Source organism: Octopus bimaculoides, chromosome 15 (genome assembly GCF_001194135.2).
Source record: "Octopus bimaculoides isolate UCB-OBI-ISO-001 chromosome 15, ASM119413v2, whole genome shotgun sequence".
In the NCBI taxonomy this organism is placed as follows: Eukaryota; Metazoa; Mollusca; class Cephalopoda; order Octopoda; family Octopodidae; genus Octopus; species Octopus bimaculoides.
This window is the reverse complement of record NC_068995.1, coordinates 28,309,117-28,332,381: the sequence shown is the minus strand read 5'-3', so window position 1 is coordinate 28,332,381 and position 23,265 is coordinate 28,309,117. Positions and strand designations below refer to the sequence as shown.

The 23,265-nt window shown below is 37.3% G+C and overlaps 1 protein-coding gene across 1 annotated transcript in view; it reads right to left on the bottom strand.

Annotated features, from left to right (window-relative positions):
- Positions 1-23,265, bottom strand: part of LOC106871965 (protein Wnt-16) — a 254,870-nt gene that overhangs the window by 126,653 nt on the left and 104,952 nt on the right. Inside the window, exon 2 of the mRNA XM_052973214.1 lies at positions 5,266-5,495. Within this exon, the coding sequence (XP_052829174.1) occupies positions 5,266-5,495 (230 nt within the window). The remainder of the gene's footprint in view (positions 1-5,265; positions 5,496-23,265) is intronic.

Sequence of the window (23,265 nt, the reverse complement as noted above, 5' to 3'; positions counted from 1 at the left end):
TTATATATTCTTCCTCTGCTCTCTCCCACTTGGTTTTAATATGTTGCCACATTTGTAATATGTCTTTTTTTCTACATTTTTTCGTGCAGCTGAAGATTGCTCTTCATATTGCATTTAAGGTAATGCTCACATTACTTAAATAAATTGAAGTAGCATGAAACGTGCGTACTGCAATCACTTTTGAAATCCGTGTTGCTTATTATTTGATTTTAATCACCCATCCTTTTGGGATGTGAAATTCGGGTGCCTTCGCATAAGTACCATATTCAAGCCTTGAATCTATATATATATATATATATATATCGTGGGTGAGTGCAGGCACAGGGCGTTGATACGTGGTAAGAAGCTTGCTTCCCAACCACATGCTTCCGGATTCTGTCGTACTGTTTAATAACTTGGACAAGTGTCTTATTCTATAGCCCTAGGCCAACTAAGGCCTTGTTAGTGGATTTGGTAGACGGAGACTGAAAGAAGCCCACCGTATATATCCAGTGTTCGGGCTAAATTTGACGACTCAATGCCTCTTTTTTGAAGAACAGCTTAATGTATTCGTGAACAGTAAACAGCGTTGAAGAACATAAAGATTAAATTCATAGTTGAGAAAAGGTTAGCTGACACGGAGAAATGGACCCATCTCAATATTGGAAAAGTGTTACCTGGATCATGTTTCACACTGGATATAAAAATACCAATATCATGACTGCTACTCAATGCTCTATGGACATTGTAAAGGTTGTAAAACGTGACATGGGCAGCTGCAACGTAGACTACGAAGCTACGATCAGCGGGAAGGAACACAGTAGAGATTTTGACCCCGTTGGCGCACCGAAATTCACCCAACAACTGCAGGACAAAATGATGGAAGATCCAAACAAGAGAATCCAGGCTTTGGATGGAGTCGCCAGCATGACAACCTTCGTTGCCACTCGTATAAGAGGTGCAAGGGACAAATTTTGACAGCCAAGATCACGGAGAGCCGCTTGACGTAGACAAAGAAGCTATTGAACAAGCTGAAACATCCCGTTGAGCCGGGGCAAGTTCCACAGCACTCAGTACAACAGGTAGCTTACCTACATTCCTTGTGATTTCTCACGTATCATGGAAACAAGTTAACCCAAACTATGATGGTCTTCGTGTGTGTGTGTGTGTGAGAGAGAGAGAGAGAGAGAGAGATAGAGAGTGAGTGTATGCGCGTGCGCGTTCGTGTGTGCAGTGAGAGTGAGGTCCTGCCACCCCACACCTTTGAACAAGGCCTTAGGCTCAATTTCAACAGCCATACTGGAGACTGTGTTCAATCCCTGTCTTGAGAGGGTTGCTGCAGGAAGGCTGTATATGTGGCTGCAGAATTTGGCTCCTTATCACACCTCCGGAAAGAGTCAGAAGTAGTTGTCCCAATTTTTGGCCTCCCAAATTCCCCCGATTGCAATCCCTTAGATTACTATGTGTGGGGTGCGGTTGAGAAAGACATCAACCACTCTGCCCACAACACCAAGGCCAAGCTAGTGGCCAAAATCACGGAGATATTCAATGATCTTTCCAGGGACACAGTAGGGAACGCACGCACCAGGTTTCGGAGCCGTCTTAAAACTATGGTGGAAGCTGAGGCTGGCTGCTTTGAGTAAGCTGTTATCTCACAGCCATACGTTTTGAGCTTTTAAAATACTTTTAAGTTGGATGGAATATTGCGTTTTCTTTTCCTTTTATGCCCATCAAATCTAGCCGAAACACCCTGTATGTATGTATGTGTGTGTATGTGAAAGAGAGAGGGAGAGAGTGGAAGAGAGTGAGAGAGTCTGTGTGTGTGTATGTGTGGTGCATGTGTGTGTGTATATATGTGTATATATATATATATGTGTGTGTGTGTGTGTGTGTGTGTGTGTGTGTGTGTGTGTTTGTGTCAAAATAAGCAAAAGAATAGCAAGTAGTAATGAGTACGACCGTTTCAAGCGGCTCCATTTAATTGAACAATGCAATCATTACATCAATTTAAATGCAGCGCAAAATATAGAATTTTTTAACAAGTAGGACACATTAAAATAATTTTTCTGAAATATTTTAACAGACTAAGAAGATGGAAGAAATTCATGTTATCGCTATTGTAGCTAATCCACTAGGCTTAGAATAGACTGCAATTTCTTAGAATCGCATGGAGCATAGTGGGGGTCATAGGGTTGTATGTGTTGTAATTCATTTCTAATTTATTTCTCTCCGTGTCATCTATTAAATCTGAGACTAGAAGACTATGTCTATTTTGAATAAAGAACAAGAGTGAGTTGACAGATCATGGCTAGATATGGTCATGAATATTATCATACGATACTTATGTCCCCTCAACTTCTTCAGCATTATTAGTGAAGCGTGTGGTCGAGCATTGTCATGAAAAATGATTGGCTTTCTTGTATTGACTTGTCTGGGACGGAGAAGTAGCAGTTTTTCGTTCATTTTGCCAATTTCATGGCAATATGTTTCTGCAGTAATGGTTTTTCCGGGTTTTAAGAAGTTATAGTGGATGAGTCCAGCAGTGCACCACCAAACAGGCACCATAACTTTCTTTTTGTAAATCTCGGGTTTAGGGAAGGTTTTCGGTGCTTCATTTAGGTTTCTTTTTGTAAATCTCAGGTTTAGGGAAGGTTTTCGGTGCTTCATTTAGGTCCAACCACTGCGAAGAACCTTTTTATTATTGTACAGAATCCATTTTTCATCACAACTTACATTACGGTCGAGAAATGGATCAGTCTGGTTACGGAAAAGCGACGAGAAAATTTCATATCTGCGCATTTTCTGATTTTCATTCAAATAGAGTGGTACCCATTTGTCGGGATTTTAAATTTTCCGATCACATGCGAATGGTTGCAAGCAGTTTTCTGGGCTAACTTGAAGTTCTTTTGTTAGTTCTCGAGTGGTTTTACGTGGATCTTTTCTCAGTGACGGCCTTTAATTGACCGTCACCGATGACAGATGGAGGTCCACTATGCTCACAATCTTCAAGGCTCAGGTCTCTACTGCGAAATCGTTTAAACCATTTTCGAGCTGACCACTCACTAGCCATTTCCTCACCAAACGTTTCGTTGATATCGCGAGCAGTTTCAGCGGCTTCACAACCTTTTTAAAAGTTGAATAGCAAAATTGCTCGAATATCGCGCTTTGAGAGTTCCATTTCAGATGATTGTAACAGCGGTGAATAAAAGATCAATGCTCATTTGTTGATGCATTTGGGTAAGTGTATGTCTGTATTATAAGACAATTGCAAAAAAATGTTTAAAATCATTTCGAAACTCTGCAAAAATCCGATATAAATTCTTCATGTTTCAAAGCGTTACTTACTTTTACTCAACCGGCGAGCTGGCATAGGGCGGCGAGCTGGCATAGGGCTGGCAGAATCGTTAGCACGCCGGGCGAAATGCTTAGCGGTATTTCGTCTGCCGTTACGTTCTGAGTTCAAATACCACCGAGGTCGACTTTGCCTTTCATCCTTTCAGGGTCGATTAAATGAGTACCTGTTACGCACTGGGGTCGATGTAATCGACTTAATCCCTTTGTCAGTCCTTGTTTGTCCCCTCTGTATTTAGCCTCCTGTGGGCAATAAAGAAATATATATATATATATATATATATATATATATATATATACAGTAAAGCCAGTTGCCACATCAAAGTGGCTGTTGAAGGTTACTACCAATTTAACCCCAAGCAGATTCTCCGCCTGCTGGTTATCGGCGCAACTCTGCACCTCTTATATACAATCAATATATTGTTAGCAGGGGGAGCGAACCTCTATCACTCTCTAGCGGGTATCAGGGTCGCGAGACTGACTCAGTTTCGAGCTATTTGGCCACTCCTCAGTCGGGAGTACCTCCGCCAAAGCGATAGCCAGAGTCCGCTAACGCTAACGATATATTGTAAACAAAGTGACCATCGGTCACTGATTTGCAACAAACAATATAGCTAGTTGTGAAACCTCACGAAGAGACCGGAGTAGAAACTATACTGAACAGTAAAGTCAGTCGTCACATCAAATTGGCTGATGAATGTTACTACTAGTTTAACCCCAGGCATATATATATATATATATATATATATATATATATATATATATATATATATATATGCATACATACATATATATAATTTTGATTTACAAGGGTCCCACCCAGAATAACGCAAAGCAGAAAGTTATGATATCCATTATCATAGCACGGAATGTTTCGATGTAGGGAAGTTCACCGTTGTTATGTAATCCACAACTGCAATATTATTCAAAAGTATCAAACGATGAATGGAACATTAAACGTGTTGTAAGAAAAAACACACAAAAACGGACAACTGGGTTATCTGGTAGTTGCTACATTTGTTTCGTTGAGAGGTTTTATTGTGACGTAAGCATAATACAGTTAGGTATGCAATATAAACAACATTCATAAGATTACGTAATATGCTGCATACTCTCAACTCATCAGGCCAACCAAATAAACAAGCAAGCGGCAACATGTTGATTAATCAACAAATCATCAAGTAAAATTTCTAATCAGGATTACTAACACTTAAGAAATGCTAAATGGGTGGGACTACAATCTTTCAATCGAAAACAAAAAAGAAGAGGTAGATAACCGAATGCGGTGGTAAGCTAAAGAACCGTTAAAGGTATTCCTATTTTGAATATGTCATTAAACTTCGCAACTTCGTCCATAAAGGCAGAACGTGCTTCTATACGCGGATAGCAGGACCCAAGCAGAATATTTTGACCCTATCAAATCATGTTCAAAGAAAGCTGCCGACGCTGTTCAAAAGAAACCATTTAAAATGTTATATTGTTTTAAAGTTTACTACATTAGAGAGTGACATGATTGATAAATTCCGGTATTATTTATTCGTTCACTCAATTAATATAATAGACATGAAAGAAAGAAAGAAAGAAAGAAAGAAAGAAAGAAAGAAAGAAAGAAAGAAAGAAAGAAAGAAAGAAAACAGAAAAATAATAATAAACAACGTTTTTAAAAAGATGTTAAGTAAGGGAGAGAAGTTCAGAAGGATTGCGGAGAAGTTATATGTAATAATGGTTCCGTACAGGGGTACAAGCCTAGAAATTTGGGTGTGAGGGATTAGTCGATAGTACTGACAACAGTATTTGAGTAGCATTTAGTTCATCGACTCAGAAAGATTGAAATCAGTGTTGACTCCAGTGCGGTTTGATCTCAGGATACAAAAAAGCCGTAATTACCTCATGGCATTTTGTCTGATGATTTAACGATAATGAAAGTAATGTTACCTTTAGTTAAAGTTTGTCCAAACACCGAAAGATTCCGTTGGGTTGTACAGTTCCAACGTTCATAACGAAACTGTGCTTTGCACTCCATAATTCCTTTCCTAGCACCTTCACTGATGCAATAGAGTGTCTGAGGATTGTTACGACATACTTCTATTTGCCTCCACACTAATCCAGGTACTTCATTGCAAGTGTCTCCATGCAGGGTACTCAGTGATGATACTCCAAGAAACCTACAAATAGAAATAATACAAGAAAATAATAGAGCAATTACTGGTGATCCATATACAATAACGATGATGATAGCAATACGAATGACCATGACATTGGTGATGATAAGAGTAATGGTAGATCCGAGGATAGTAGTCTATGTATTTGCTATGTATTTAGGTAACGGTTAACAAATAATCACGCTGGTTACATTTGAAATCATTTATGCATATTAAAATTATACACACGAAGATTTTAAAATATAGAGCATATTAGTGACAGAGGCAGTATTAAAACTGAGAGGTAGTATTTATCTCCACTTAAACGTGGGTGTTCTATAAGACAAACTATACTGCGGTAGTCACCATCAGAGAAACTCTCGAAACGGCTGTTTTCTTCCTTTCTTTCTTTCCTTTTTTTTTTTCTTTGTACCTTGTCAAACAAAAATCAATATTATCCAGTAATTTCAGAATTATAAAAAGAAAGCTTGCCGTATTTTAGTCTTGACCCTTTACAAGTCTGCATCAGTTGTCTCATCTTGGTATTATACCTATAACCACCTTAAGCATCAGGTTATCAATTTTTGTTCTTGGATTTCAAAAACGTACACTTGTGTGGTAATATGAAGGGAAATTTTTGATGGCGGCTGATAATTTTCTTATGTCATAGATCTCATCTGGCATTCAATCGAGTAGCCTAAATATTTGTATGAATACCGGTGCGGCGAACACGTTATATTCCACTGGTTTATTGTATATAGACAGTATTCAGGATAATTTTTTCATCGGTGTAAAATTCCCTAGTTACGTGTTCATTGTTACATATCCCAAAATGGTATATATCTTTTATCCTTCCCTAGATGTCTGCAGCATTTTCTGTCGGATACTGTCATTGAAAGAAATGTTACCAGACTGACTTTCATTTGTTTTTCTCTTTTTGCCATAAGATAGACACCAAACCAATGGCAATCCGGAGTGATAACTCTAATTGTTAAAAAAGGAAATAAGAAAGAGTACTCTAATCTTTGTTGAGCTTCCCTGGTAAAGTCTACACAAAGTGTCTGGAAAAGAAATGTAGGGAGATTGTTGAGCCCAAGCCTGCCGAAGAGTAGTATGATTTTAGTCCTGGACACAGCACAACCAAAAGACATTCACTCAACGGCAGGTCTTTCGGAAATTGTAGGAATAGTATAGCTGGAATATGTGTGCGTGTGCACGTGTGTGTGTGTGTGTGTGTGTGTGTGTGTTTGTGTATGTTCCTATATATATAAGTATATGAGTGCATCTTTGTGTTGCGTTTGTTCCCTCTTGGCAACTGGTGTTAGTTTGCTTTTGTCCCAGTAGCCTATTAGTTTGGCAAAAAGAACTGATAGACTAAACCAGACTTAAAAATAAATACTGGAGTCAGTTTGTTTGACTAAACCTTTCAAAGCGGTGCCCCAGGATGGTGCAATACTGAAACAAATAAAAGATCCTTGACTCTATTAATAATTATACATATATGGATGGTGATAAATACATGCTAATGTAAGGGTATGTGTGTGTGTTCCCAAAATGAAATTATGCATGTATGTGTACGTATACGAATGTGAGTATATGTGTACATGTATTCTACTGTGGGTGTACGTGTACCGTGAATGCGTGTATATGAGTTTACAATCTTTTTACGATCTACACATTTTATTCATTCATAATAAAGAATATTCTATGAGATCCTTTACGCCTAATTATCATTTCCAGTTACTGTTACTTTGAGTCAGTGCTCCTACTTTCCGTTTGCATTTCGTTCTTTCTTTCTTAGACGCTTCCAAATTTCCTTTTGCAACGTTTGACTCTTTCTACATTCCTTCTGTAATTCTTTGATTTCTCCTCTCTCGTTCACCCTGCACTCTAGATTTCTAATCTTCTCACACGGCCTCTGGCTTGACCTTCCCCCGACTCCTTCTATTTAAATCCCGTCTTCATTTCCTTGGTCAAAGCTTAAGCAGTGATGCCACTTTCTCAGATAAACTATAAAGCTCAAAAGGTTATAATATCTGGATGCACTATAGCGACTAAACGTACTGAATTCCGTTGTATGCATTTGTCTTATTTTTAAGTTCTTTGAGTTATTCCCATAAAGAAGCTGTTTCTAATAAAAAATATTTCAAGCTTCGTCACTGGAATTTAGATCATAACAACGGTAGAAGTTTGATGTTGGAATTCAGAAAAGTCTCACGTGTAAATCTTCCTCCCACATCCCCAACTTTTCATACTATTTCACACTCAGTAACATAACAAAGTGTGCCAAAGTATATATAAATAAATTACTAATCTGAGTAGAGATACTTAGATCCAAAAGTTTGAATGAATTGTCCAGAACGGCTGACAACAGTCCAAAACCGCTGAAGATTTCACAACTGTCAATAACTTTTTCTTTTAATTGCTTCAGTCACTAGACTGTGGCCTTGCAGGGGTGTCGTCTTCAAGAGTTTTGTTGAATACATTGACATGAGTACATATTCTTTTAAGTTTAATTTATCCGTCTTTTTTACCGAACCGTTAAGGTGTCGAGATGTACACAAACGAACACCACTTTTCAAGCTGTAAGGGGGAAAACGCTCACACACACACACACACACACACACACACACACACACACACACACACACCTCGAAGCTATCAAAAGACGGGTATTGGAAAACAGCAGCAGAGGAAACTAAGAAAATACAGTTCTTACTGATAAAAGTAATCTCATAGCAGAAAACAGATGTGAGATCTCTAATAAACACAAGAAAGGAACAGTGGTAGCTTGCTCTATGAGAGACATTTAGTTGGTCTGGAAGAAGGCAATAAAACTAATGGTGACATGACAGATGGGCAAAAGACAATCTACGACAGAATAAAGACAAGGCTACAAGAGAACGAGAGCAACATTATTTGCAACCTTAAAAAACCTGATTGGTGGAAATTGAATCAAGTAACGAAAAATGTGAATTCTGAAATACATCAGAACAAAAAACATCACAGAAACAAACAATTTGATTAAGGCAGCAAGTATTGTTGTATCAGAAAATATGAGTGTTGATGTCACGAAGAATAAGTATAATGGGAGTGACAAAAGAAAAGATCTATGGTGGAAAAGAAGAATACAGGCGGGGTAAGATATGCTCTCGAAGGACATTTCTGTGTTAAACCGAAAAGAAAAGGGGGAGCTTAAAAGCCAACAAAAATACAGGGCACTGAACAGGAAGTATGATAATGAAAAAAAAATAGGCCTGAAAGTATTAGTGGAGGAACGGAAACAGCGCCTCGTTGCAAAGAAAGCAAAGATGGTAAGATACGACCGAAGAATGAATACCAGCAGAATAGGTTATTCAGAGTAGATCAGAAGAGACTCTATAAAGAAATAAATTTAGACTGTACAGAAGAAAAGTTGATACCAGATAACATTGAAAGTCCAAGGTCTTGGAGTGACATCTGGAGCAAAAACAAGGAACACAAAAAGGATGCTGAATGGTTGCAAGAACTGAAATAAGCAGTAGGCTATCCAAAACAGACAGAACTAGTCATTTCAATTAGGAAAGTGAAGAAAATCAGCAAAAAAGTGGGCAACTGAAAGGGCCCGGGACCAGATGGAGTTCAAGGCTACTGGATCAAAAACTTTGGTAAATGCCATGCACGAATAGCTGCACAACTCAACACCTTGTTAAATGCCGACCAAGTAATTAATACCAGAGTGGTTAACAATGGGTAGGCCTGCTTGTTACTTATGTGGAAATTATTGACTGGAATAGTCGCAGAGTACGGATATATGGAAAAACATGGAGTCTTGCCAATGAGCAGAAAGGGTGCAAACGTAAGTACAGAGGTACCAAGGATCAAGTCCTGGTAGACAAAATTGTACATAAAGACTGCAAGAGGAGGAAACTAACTTAGCCATGTCATGGACCAATTATCGTAAAGCATACGATATGATCCCATATTCTTGGATTATGGAATGTATTTGGTATTGTAACGAATGTTGAACGATTGCTTGGAAAAGTATGGCAAAGTGGAGGACGAACATGACAGCATATGGAATAAGTTTAGAGACAATAGAAATCATGAGAGGCATCTTCCACGGGGACTGCTGCCCTCACTGATCTTTGTACTGTGCATGATACAACTAACACTGATACTGTGGAAAGCAAAGGTTGGGTATGTATTCAAGAGCCGCCAACAAAAAGTCTACCACTTGCTATTCATGGATGACCTCAAACTTTATGGCAAGGATGAATTCCAATTCAGTTCCATTGTTGACACGGTGTACACTTTCACTGCTGATATCAGAATGGAGTTCGGACTGAAAAAGTGTGGTGTGTTAGTCTTGAAGAAAGGCAAAATTAAGTATGGACGGGCAAGCGATACTGTTGGGGGAGGTTATGAAGTAAATAGAAGAGAAGGGCTATAAGTACTTGGGGATATTGGAAATGGTTAAATTGATTCTGCCAGCTCGCCACCTTAATAATAATAATAATAATAATAATAATAATAATAATAATAATAATAATAATAATAATAATAATAATAATAACAACAACAACAACAACAACAACAACAACAACAACAACAACAACAACAACAACAACAACAGCAACAACAACATGGATGTGCTACACCGGTTTTTCCATTCAAAAACAAATCTAATCTAATAACATTGGTGGAATGGGATAAAGGAACCTGTAAAAGACTTGAAGGAAGCGCCTTTTAGCGAAAATAATCACAAAAACGAAATTTTACTGCCATACAAAGCATAGTTTCTCCTATTCACGATGTCTCAGTGAAACATGTGCGAAAGATATATGTGAAATCAACATTGGAAAGTTTACAAATCATAAAATATAAGTGGAACAAAACAGTATATAAATTGATTAATTACGCATACACTCGAATGTCTACATAATCATATATATAATATATATATTTCAATACCCATAGGACTACACATACATCCCAATGGTTACACAACTACGTGAAATTTACAGGACACACATACACGCATGGGAAAATACGTTTCACAAACGAAAAAAAAAGAACATTTTTTTTTTTTTCGAACTAACACAGAGTGAACAATTCATAAGTTTTAAAACACCACAAAAAACTATACCTGGCGATAGATCTATCAACAAAAAAAGTACAGGCGAATACAGATCTCTTAGCTTTAAGACGCTACGTTACGAGCAATGTTTTAATTCAGCGAACGCGGAGACGGTGTTGTCTCAAACAATTAACTCTAAACAGACAGATCCGTCCCCAAATGTCAACGTCCAAGCTCCTCGTGCCTCAATGGTAACAAAGCAAAATACAAACCAAATCTGCCGTCACCCGGAACATCAAGAGCCGCGTACCCGAGTGAGGAACCAGATTGAGTACGAAAAATCAGCTACTGGATCAAATCTTCCCGAAACACATTGGAGCTGGAAGTACCCCGCAACCGGAATATTTCAACAGATGGAAATCCATGCTTGTTATCAAATAACCAACCGAAAAAGAATGAAAAATGGTCTAGGGGAGAAATACATGTCATGTATTTCCTCACAAATATATATAATACAGTACAAACCTACTCAAATACCAGTTACACTAAAGTCTGTCGCATCAAAAGAAGAAGTGCAGGAATTTTGAAATAAAATTTGGGCAGAAGAAAAAAACACACAATGAAAAGGCCCTATGGATTGATAGACTTAGACTCCTTAGAAGAACAAAAATGAGAGGGCATCAAGGTAGAGGATGTAAGATCTGTTCTCAGGAAGTCAAACAAATGTAAGCCTCCAGGAAAGGATAAAATTTCTAACTTCTAGTTGAATGCCTGCCCAGAGAGCCATAAACTGCTAACAAAACTTTAGAACAATGCTTTGCAACAGCCTAGTTTGATTCCCTCTTGGCTAGTTAATGGTGTAATATTCCTACTTCCAAAAAATGAAGAAACAGATGAACCAAAAAGTTACAGACCCATAACCTGCTTAACAACAATGTATAAAATAGTAACATCTGTCTTGACTGAATATACCTATAGTTTTTTTAATAGAAAGTGGCATATTCCCTAATGAGCAGAAAGGATGTAAACGTGTGACCTATAGTTGTAAAGATCAGCTACTCATCAATAAGATGATCTTGGAAGATTGTCACAAACGACACAAAAACTTGTCGATAGCTTGGATAGATTATAAAAAAGCTTTTGATAGTCTACCACATAGCTGGGTTAAGAAATGTCTGGAAATGTACTGGGTGTCCAGAAAGTCTAGGTACATGGAGTACCCAGACTTTGTGGACACCCACCAATCATAACATAAACAATTAAATATAAGAAATAATAATTTTCGGAGATGTACTTGCATAGCAAGTGACCTGATCTGGGATCCTGTGCTGGAACGAAAACAATTGCAGCGTGGAAGGTGTTTATAAGCCATTTAAGAAACACACAAAAACCATTAGATTCACTTCAACGTTTAAATTTAATTTGCCAAAATATTTTCGTCGCTTTGAGACCGCGACCTGTTCAGATAAAATTCTGTGCTGCACAGAATTTTGTCAGTGAACAGGTCGCGGTCTCAAAGCGACGAAAATATTTTGACAAATTAAATTTAAATGTTGAAGTGAATCTAACGGTTTTTGTGTGTTTCTTAAATGGCTTATAAACACCTTCCACGCTATAATAATTTTCCTTTTTAACAAATTAATACCTCAAATTGAGTGCCTAAGCGAGGGATTTCCGAATTGGTTTCAGCAGGATGGGGCCCCTGCCCATTTTGCCATAACTGTTAGAGATTGGCTTAATGACACTTTTCCTCACTGGATTGGAAGAAGGGGTCATGTGGAATGGTCCCCTCGTTCACCAGACCTTTCTCCCCTTGACTTCTTTTTCTGGGGTATGTTGAAAGAGAAACCACATGAGAGAACGCATTACCAGTCAGTGTGCTGAAATTGACGGCAATGTAGACTTATTTAATCGAGTTCACCTGAATTTTGCAAGGCGCATCAAGTTATGCATTGAAAATGATGGCAATCATTTTGAAAATATAATTTATTAACATTATAATTAAATAAAATTGTTTTGTTTTAAAAGTATGTGTTAACCCCCATGTACCCAAACATGTACCCATGTACCTAGAACCTACCCTGCGAAACTTCTTGTATGTAATATGAGATCATGGAGAACCACACTGACTTTGAACAGTGACAATGAATCTCTCAATGCTGGAGATGTATTTCATGTGGAATTTTCCAGGGTGACTCTCTATCACCATTCCTCTTTTGTCTAGCCTTAATAACTCTCTCGAAATTGCTTGATGATGTACAATACGGCTATAAAATATTTGATAAAAATATAAATCACCTCATTTACATGGATGATTTAAAGCTTTTTGCAAAAAATGACCAACAGCTACAGGGCTTACTAGCGATTGTTAAACAATTCAGTGATGACATTAGAATGCAATTTGGCCTTGATAAATGTGAAAAAGTTACCTTTATCAAAAGGAAAATGACAGAAACATCCAACGTTAATCTTGACCAACAGAATGTCATAAAGGAGTTAGAACCAGCGGAGCGCTATAAATACCTAGGAGTATCTGAAGGTGATGGAATCAAACATTCAATGATGAGAGAATGAATCAGAAGAGAATGTTATCACAGGGTAAGGGCAATACTCAAGACAGACCTAAATGCAAGAAACAGAATCGAAGCAATCAATGCTTTATCCATATCTGTCGTAACTTACAGTTTCAATATCATTAACTTGTCAATTACTGAAATATGTAATATTGACAGAAACATACGAAAATTGTTGAGAATGCAGAGAATGCATCACTCCAAGGCAGATATAGAACGATTTTACCTGACAAGAAAATAGGGTGGCCGTAGACTTTTACATCTGGAATTAACAATGAAGATTGCTTGAAAAACTCTGTTGACTGGATGTCAAAACTTGTCTTAAACAAGAAAGTGTCACACTCGGTAGCAAAACAGGCAAAGGAATATCTAAGTGAATTCCAAATACAACATATCCCAGAATTAGACGTACTGGAAACAAGCACAGAAAAAGCTAAGCGTATGAAAACCCATGCTAAAACTACTGCCTGCCTTAGATATTCTTACTGATAAATGGCAAGAAAAACCTCTCAATGAGAGCTAATAGAGCCGTTGTTGACAAATCTTTACCAATCAATGGCTAGTGTCTTCTGGCTTAAAATCAGAAACAGAAGGATTTATTATAACAGCCCAAGATCAATGCCTACCTAAAAGGAACTACCAGGCTAACATATTAAAGAACGGCAGTAGCCCAACATGTCGTGTATGTAAACAACAAAATGAAACCATTGATCATGTTGTCTCCCTGAGCATACGGAGTATCTCAGCAGGCATGATAGAGTAGCACAATATATTCACTAGGTAATTTGCAAAAACCTGGACCTGCTCCATGATAAAAACTGATGGGAATACAAACCACCTGCTTGAAAATGATCACATCTCACTTCTCTGGAACTTCACCGTTCAAACTGACAGAAAGATAGATGCAAATAGGCCAGACATTATATTGAAAGACTTTAGGCGAAAATCATGCCTTCTCATTGATATGATTGTCCCAATCGGCATAAATGTATCTGTCAAGACCTAGCAAAAACTGAGCAAGTATAAAGATCTTGAAATAGAAATTGCCAAATGTGGAACCTCACGATTAAAACAATACTTGTTGTCATAGGTGTCCTAAGAACGATAGCAAAAGGGGATTCCTACCTAGCTCAGATACCAGGAAACCCCAAAATGGCAGAAATTCAAAAGATAGTACTCATGGGAACTGCCCATATCCTACGTCAAATACTGTCTATATAATCTCAAATTTTAAAACAAACTTATAATTTTCTTATGTTTTCTTAAACATTCTCTAGAACAATACTATGCGCAAAAGTAAATATATGATATCCTAGGCATAATACCAACATGAACTTCTAATTTGTAGTCTCTTGATGTCTCTGTACAAGTTGTACAAATGCAAAGCAAAAATCAAACATATGATAATAATAATAATAATAATAATAATAATAATAATAATAATAATAATAATAATAATGATGATGATGATGATGATGATGATGATGATGATGATGATAATAATAATAATAATAATAATAATAATAATAATAATAATAATAATAATAATAATAATAATAATAAGAAGAAGAAGAAGAAGAAGAAGAAGAAGAAGAAGAAGAAGAAGAAGAAGAAGAAGAAGAAGAAGAAGAAGAAGAAGAATTGGAAGTGTTATCATGTACATTGTTTTGTCTTGGTATAAAAGATGGGCTACAGTAAATATTCTGCTCAATACCACAGATTTGCTTGTCAGTTGTTTGACCTTAATCAGTTGAGCATGTCCTCTAGTGGCTGGCGATATGTGCATCTCTGATCATGAGCAGAAGTAGTGGAGGAGCATCATAGCCATTCGTTGAGAGGGATTCTTTGAGGTTTGAATAATTCACCTTTGGAAATATGGGTGTCAACATCCTTAAACAGACCTTATTCAGGGACCTTTTGAGCGGGGTGGGCTACTCGACCTGAAGAAAATTCTAACTGGGCCCCACCTGCGAGGTTATGCGCTGTTTATCTTGATATGAGATCACTATGTCACGCACATATGGTTGTGATGCATGTGTCTGGTGTACCCTTATCAGAGGGGTAGTCATGATGGGTATAATGGGCTTCGTATATTTTACCCCAGTATCACTTTGATTGCATGCACTGCTCTCTCACTCAATAATAATAATAATAATAATGATAATAATAGTAATAATAATAATAATGCTGATAATAACGTTGGCCAATGATTTCAACTTTCGAACATCCAAGGTTCTCAATTATTTTCAGATTAATTAACTAATTCAATGTTTAATTCAATGATTTGATTTCATCAATCTCGAAAACAGGATAACCTTATATATAGTTCCTTCGTAAAGTTAGATATTTAGAATCAATGTCGACGAAAACATTTGTGGGAATTCGCACAATAGCAAATATACTGCTTGCATTGTGTAACTGGCTCCTAAACACCTTGTATTCAAACCACTAATTTTCCAGTTACAGTTGGTACTATCAGGAATATCCCCTTACTAGGGCTACTATATAAATAAATCTTCACAGAGAATGGTTATTGGAAAAAGAAATGGCATACACCCCTGAATTACTGAATTCATATATATATATATATATATATATATATATATATATATATATACATATATATATTCCTAGATTTTCTTTTACCGAATAGCATGAAGAATTCAGATTCATTGTTGACAATAACCTATGCTGAAAGAGCCTTGATTCTAAATAACTTTTAGAAATCTGATCATATTACGTTAGTTATGATAGCATGTATTTCTAGCTTGCTAGTATGCAGCTAATATGTAATTCAAGAATCTACAAATGGCTAAGCACGCTTTAGACCATTACTTTTTCTACCTTGACCAGATAAAAAAAAAACATACAGCATATTCAAGCATTATCTGGTCAACTTCCTTGGAACAATACCAAACAAATCACCAATGTATTATCATAAAGTAATAATTGCTTAGTTGAGTAGAAAACTAAGATGAAATTTACATTTAACATTAAGTTAGATGAGATCTGAACAAACACTTTTAAACATGCCAAGGACCATATAAATTCATCTCAACTACTAATATGGTTGACCTGGAAGAATAATTCGAAAATCAAACTCAGTATTTAAAAATTGTGTCCGTTTCATGTCTCTTCAGAAAGCCATAACAACATTTAATATATACCCATCACAAACAGTGACAATACACTTTTGGTACGTAAGCACACAAAGAAAAACACTGCAAGATGCTTACGTTATATGTTTTGATTTACAAAAGAGTTCCACATGTTGTTTCTGTACGACCTCCTGCATGAGTTAAGATTGCATTCATACAAAAGAAACAGTTACAGTTTATAGGAATTGATCCAATTTTATTTGTTTATACAACGAGTTATTTAAGCAGTTATTGCTACTACTCGAAGCATTAAGCTACGACGGTCTTTTCCAGCTGTATAGTTGCTCAAATAATCATTACACCAAATAAACGTTAAGGACGGAAATATCCAATAAAGACTCCCAAGGCAAAAACCCGCCTGGGGAGAAGTGAAGACATCATATATGTACTTAATTTTGAACATTTCAACCGCCCATGTGTATGTCATCAACATTAGCATTAGCTAGAGAAAAAAATGCGAAAAAATGCAAGAATCGAAGAAAAGATGTTAAAAAGTTACAAACACACACATACATTTCTCTTTTTCTCTCTGCCAGTCGGTCGGTCTTTTTCTCTGTCTGTTTCTATCTCTATCTGTCTATTCCTTTCCCTCCCTCTTTTTCTATATCTATATCACACACACACACACACACACACATACACACACACACACTCACACACACACACACACACACATACACACACACACATACATACATACATACATACATACATACATACATACATACATACATAAACCATTCCTCATCAGCCTGAGGAATAGACAAATGGTAAGAATTTGTTAAATCCGAAACTAGTTCCTGTTTAATAATGCTTTTTTAGGTGATTTTAAATGTCTTGCCCGCTCACGTTTTTGGTATGCTGCTATATTTCATGTTGAGAACAATTTAGGTCTTAATAGACACAAGATGTGATCTATTTCTAGCGCATTAATTGTCCACGTTAGTGGTCGACGTTATTTTTTTAAATGTACCTTAATCCCCTGAGATTGCAGATAACATTTCTGAATCTCTTTGATTCTTTAGATGTGCTGGCCTCCTGATAATTAATCGATATTAATTAATATATGACTAATTACCAGATTTTATAATAATATAGATAGATAGATAGATAGATAGATAGATAGATAATGAGTAGTGAAAGCAAAGAAGCTTATTTATTACACAAAGGTATGGAAACTTAAACTCCAACCTCTTCATCTGGGTCCAGTACCTCTGCATTGAAAATCAGTTTTAAGAACAATTCTCATCGAGATGTTATGGTGGTAGTAAAATAAATAAACAAAAGTAGGCTTGAGGCATATATTTACATGGAGCACAAGATTTATAAATAAATAATTAAATAAAAAGAAAACAAGACAGATTAAAGAATAAAGAAAGCAAAACTGAACTGAAGAATTATGCAAATTTTAATCTCAACAGCTGTTTCAGGAAGGCCATAACTTACGTAATACCCATATTCATGAATAATATGAACATGATAACATAGGTGTATTGCCGATGAAATTGTTGAAGCAAGATAGGCGTCTCTTCTCAAGAGCAAGATGGCAAACGCGTATTTCCTAGCAGTGTTTACAAATATAAAGGTTTAAAGAACACATAGTGGGCTAGTAAGCTTTGCTCTTTTGCTAAATCATTATAATTTCTCATCATCTTGCGGTGAATTATTTTAGGTGTTAATTAACATTAACTACACCTAAAATTCACCTCACTATCAAGGATAGTATAACCACCACAACACCAAGAATACCCGCCCGTCATTACTGACATCCAAACCAATGCAACTCACATTGTCGACACTATCAAACCACAAATTTTTGAATGCACTTAGCTACAACAGATATCAGAATGTATGCCAATATGCGTGTGCAGGTGTGTGTGCGTGTGGGGGTGGGGGTGGGGGGGTGTTTGTGTCTTAAGTCAGGAGTGTAAAGATTGAATTGCCTATAAAATCTGGAGACCCTTCAACTGAGTGTAATCATACAGTCCTTTCTCTTCCTCGGTCCTTCACCTTTCCATCTCATTTTCATTGTTGTATCAATAAGGAATAAGACAATTTTACGCTCTCACAAATCAGATCTTTCCTGGGCCATTTTTTAAATTTTTTTGGCTACTTATTTATTGTGGATAATTAATCACCGCTGCCCTTGGATTTCTTTTCAGTTTAAAATGTCTGGAAAGAAGCTATCAAGTGTACATGAAGGTAGTTGTGTAAAAACGATTCGTAAGGGGTATTATATTGGATATTAAATTTGATGTTTTGAAAGGACTTGACGCAGAAGTAAAACTAAGTTTGCCAAAACATTGAATCTTGCAACGTCTACAGTAGGAACAATACATGACAACAGAGAGAAAAATTATGTCAACCTACTTCGTTAACTGTCCAGATTATATTTTACCATAGATCTAATATAATGCTTAAAATGGAACAACTGTTGTATGTATGGATCGAAAATCCGAATTACTGAAACGTGCCGATCAACAAGGTGGTAATTCAAAAGGAGACATAAGTTTGTATGATGATTTAGAAATAGGAAGGTGAAACTGCTACTGAGAAACACTTTTTGGCTAGCAAAGGCTGGTTCGAAAGGTTTAAGAAGAGCATGAGTTTACATAACATAAAAGTGACAGATGAAACTGTGAGTGCTGACACAGAGGCTGTTACAAAATATCCCGAGCAGTCGAAGAAAATGAATGTTGAATGGGGTTACATACCAGAACAAGTATAAAATGTTGATGAGACTGCACTTTTCTGGAAGTGCGTATCCGCTAGAACTTATTTCTCATGAAAACAATTCAGACCACGATTTAAAGCTTCCAAAATTCGTCTGACACTTCTTTGGGGGAGGAGCTGTCGCTGGTGATTTGAAATTAAAGCCCCTACACATGTATGACTCCGTATATCTAAGGACTTTCAAGAGTTACACAAAGTTTAATCTATCTCTGACTTGGCGTCCATATAAGAAGGCGTGAGTGACTGACGGCCTTTTCAAACAGTGTTTTTTTTTTTTTGGCCTGCTGTAGAAAGGTACAGCGCCAGACAATATTTCCAACACTTCGTTTAGACAATGTTCCGAATCATTCAGCGAACTTACATGACTTTTCTGATAATGTGAGAGCAGAATATATTCCCAACAATACTTCTTTACTCTAGCCAACGGATCGAGGTGTGATAACTAACTTCAACTCATATTATATGAGAACTTTCAAACAACTTACGAAGGCAACTGACAAGGAGGATAAAACTATAGTTAGAGATTTCTGGAAAAAGAAAACATAATGGATGCTGTAGCTCAATCATGGGATGAAGTGAAGTCTTCAGCTTTGAATAGTGCTTCGAAAAGTATATGGCCAGGCTGTATCTCTGACGTAACAAGCTTTCCTCAAGCAGAAAGTCTATATCAAATTCTGAATGAAATTGTGACACTTGCAAAGGATTTGAAGAAGTCATAGAGGATGGTGTGATTGAGTTGCTAGTGTCTCAGAGAGAATGATTATTTAACGAGCTGACGCTTTTAGAAAAAGAACAAGCTGAGAATACAGATGAGACAATGGAAGTCCCATCCACAATACTTAAATTGATTGCAAAAATGATTGTTATGGAGTAAGTTCTGCAGGTTTTTGCTGATAATGATCCTAATCATGAACGTAACATAAACATTACAAGAGGAGCTTATAATGAGCTCAGTTCCTATGCAGAGCAGTACGAACAGACACTGAGATCCAACTGGCTGAGGGTAGTTTAAAAAAGGTTGATGAGTATTCCTCAAAGTTTCAGTGAATCTGTTTGGCGAGTCCTCTAAACTCCGCCTACCAATTCTATAACTGATGGAGAAATTTAAAGTCACCAACGTAAGCGCAATCAGTACATTGCTACTATCTGACGATGAGAAAGTTAGACTACCTCAACAAGACCAAAATGAGTGGCAGGAAGTGGAAGCCCCAAGAAGTTGTGAGGGAAGCGGAAATATATTGGAAGCACCCGCAGTTGTCAAGGGCGGCCGGAATTTGATATCTAAATCACTGAGGGGTGGAAAAATACCAATCCCAGAGGCGAGAGAGAGCTGCGATTAAACCGAAAGATTGCTGTGTAAAAGTGATAGGGTTTGCCTGCTAGTGACGATGGATAAAATGTAATACAGCCACTTGAACGACTACTGTCCTGGGAAAATGTTCCTTCCTCCTGTGTGCCATTGTTGACCTCTTGTCAACCTCAAATAAGCTTAAAATGTAATGAAGGCCTATCCTGCAAGTAATGTAGAGCAACTCCTTGCACCCTATATATATTTGACTGATTTCCTAAAGCACCGGAAGAAGGCCGATACAAGTCGAGGCACGACAAAATTCATACAAAAATTGCCAAGTGGACGGACTTGCAATGAGTTAAAGCTAAGAAAATGTCCCACCACCCAGATTCTTAAGGGAAGGTGATAATGCTCTTAACTCAATATATAGTTTGGTTACGTTTCCATGTGTCTCTTTGTAAACTGATTATTGCTAATCACTTTGCACCAAAAACTATTTTCGGTTTAACTTGGAATATTTTATTCATCTATATATACTACAATAGCTCAGTTTCGTAAAGTAATATTAATTTCAAATTTAGGCACAAGGTCAGCGATTTTGGAGGAGGAGGTAAGTCGATTACATCGGCACCTATGCTAAACTGGAACTCATTTCATTGAACCCGTAAAGATGAAATGCAAAGTCGACCTCGGCATAATTTGAACTCAGAACGTAAAGACGAGCGAAATCCGGTGAGCTGTTTTCCCGCCTTGCTAACGCTAACACTTTCTTCTTCGAAACGTAATATTCTTTTCTACTCTGGACACAAGGTTCGAAATTAGGCGGGAGGTGGCCAGTCGATTATATCGACCCCACTACGCAACTGGTACTTAATTCATCGACCCCGAAAGGATGAAATGCAAAGCTTGACCTCGGCGAAACTTGAACTCTGAACGTAAAGACAGACGAAATACCGCTAAGCATTTCGCCCGGCATGCTAATGTTTCTGCCAGCTCGCTGCCTTAAAATAATCCTTTCTACTATAGGCACAAGCCCTGGAAGTTGAGTGGAGGGGGATAGGCGATTACATCGACCCCAGAACTTGGCTGGTACTTAGTTTATCGACCCCGAAAGGATAAAAGGCAAAGTTGACCTCAATGAAATTTGAACTCAGAACATAAAGACGGGTGAAATGCCGGTGAGCTGTTTGCCCGGCCTGCTAACGCTGACGATTCTGCCTGACTTCTTCGTAACGTAATATTAATCCCACTTTCAAGGCGACGCGCTAGCAGAATCGTTATCATGCCGAACAAAATGCTTAACGGCATTTCTTACGTTCTGAGTTCAAATTCCACCAAGGTCGACTATGCCTTTCATCCTTTCGGGGCGATAAAATAGTAACAGTTGAGCACCGGAGTCGACGGAATCAACTATACCTCCTCCCCGGGATTGCTGGCCCTGTGCAAAAATTTGAAATTAAATATCAATCCCACTCCCATTGTAAATTTTGGTAATTTGAGCTTCCCACTCGCTCCCTGTTATTTGCATAACAAATCGTATTTGTTTTTCATATTTCGCAGCTTTCGTACATAAATGTGATATGGTGTATATAAACAACACACACATACGATTTCTTTGCGGCCCGCTGACGAAGGCATAAAGAGACAAAAGACATAATGAGAAACATGTGTCAGAAGCACAATCTGTCCGGAAAGAAAATATATCAAATACATATGCATATACATACATACATACATGTGTGTGTGTGTGTGTGTGTGTGTGAGTGTGTGTGAGTGTGTGCGTGCGAATTTCTTGTAGGCGGGTATGTATGTATATGCGTATGAGTGTGCGTATGTGTCTGTGTTATATGAAAGACATGACTATATTCGTGCTAAATACTTGTTTAGAACAATAGCGTTCCTCAGTTCATTTCGAAGGCGCTCAAGGCGGCGAGCTGGCAGAAACGTTAGCACGCCGGGCGAAATGCTTAGCGGTATTTCGTCTACCGCTACGTTCTGAGTTCAAATTCCACCGAGGTCGACTTTGCCTTTCATCCTTTCGGAGTCGATAAATTAAGTACCAGTTACGTACTGGGTCGATCTAATTGACTGGCCCCCTCCCCCAAAATTTCGGGCCTAGTACCTAGAGTAGAAAAGAATATAACAGTGAAATATCTATTTATAAAATACAGAAAAAATTTCACTTCTCTAAGCTAATTTTAAATTCTGTTTTTAATATCAATTTCGGCATTTTGACATACTTACGGAAAATATTTACATAGCAAATTGTATATGTTTCTTTTTTTTTTCTTTTTTTTTTTCAATTCCCACTGCTTCCGTACTCAACCAGTTTCTATGCTTCATATTAAATAACAGCAATACACATGATTCTCTTCTACTGACTGCTGAAAAAAACATCATTTGAACATCTTTTGTGGGGTGAGGTGGTCAAACACATCCACACACACACACATATATATATATACATTTCGGACTTCAGCAGATTCAGTCTGCCAAATTCACTCAGTCACTCGCATGGAGTTAAACGGCCCAGGGCTTTTTTGTAGAAGGCACTTGCCCAAGTTGTCACGCAATGGTGCTGAAATCCACACTATACTACGTATTTGTGAATCGAATTTCTTAAGCACGGAGCTGTACTTAGGTCTGTATATATTGCCGCTATTAATACAGTAAGCACCAGTTGAGCACTTCGATCGATGTAATCAATTTACTCCTCCCCGAAATTGCTGGCCTTGTGCCAAAATGTGAAACCGATACATGTCTGCTTATTTAATATGTCGCCTGATTTTGTATTATCTTTAGCTTTACTTAAATTCAGTTTTATATAACATCGCTATAAATCTTATTTTAATTTTTGAAGCTTCTAGCGTTTGAAAATTTGTTTTCTCGTTATACCTACTAAATTCATATTCACATAATTTTTATGGTAGCTTATTTCAATAAGTAAGTGTGTGTGTGTGTGTGTGTGTGTGTGTGTGTG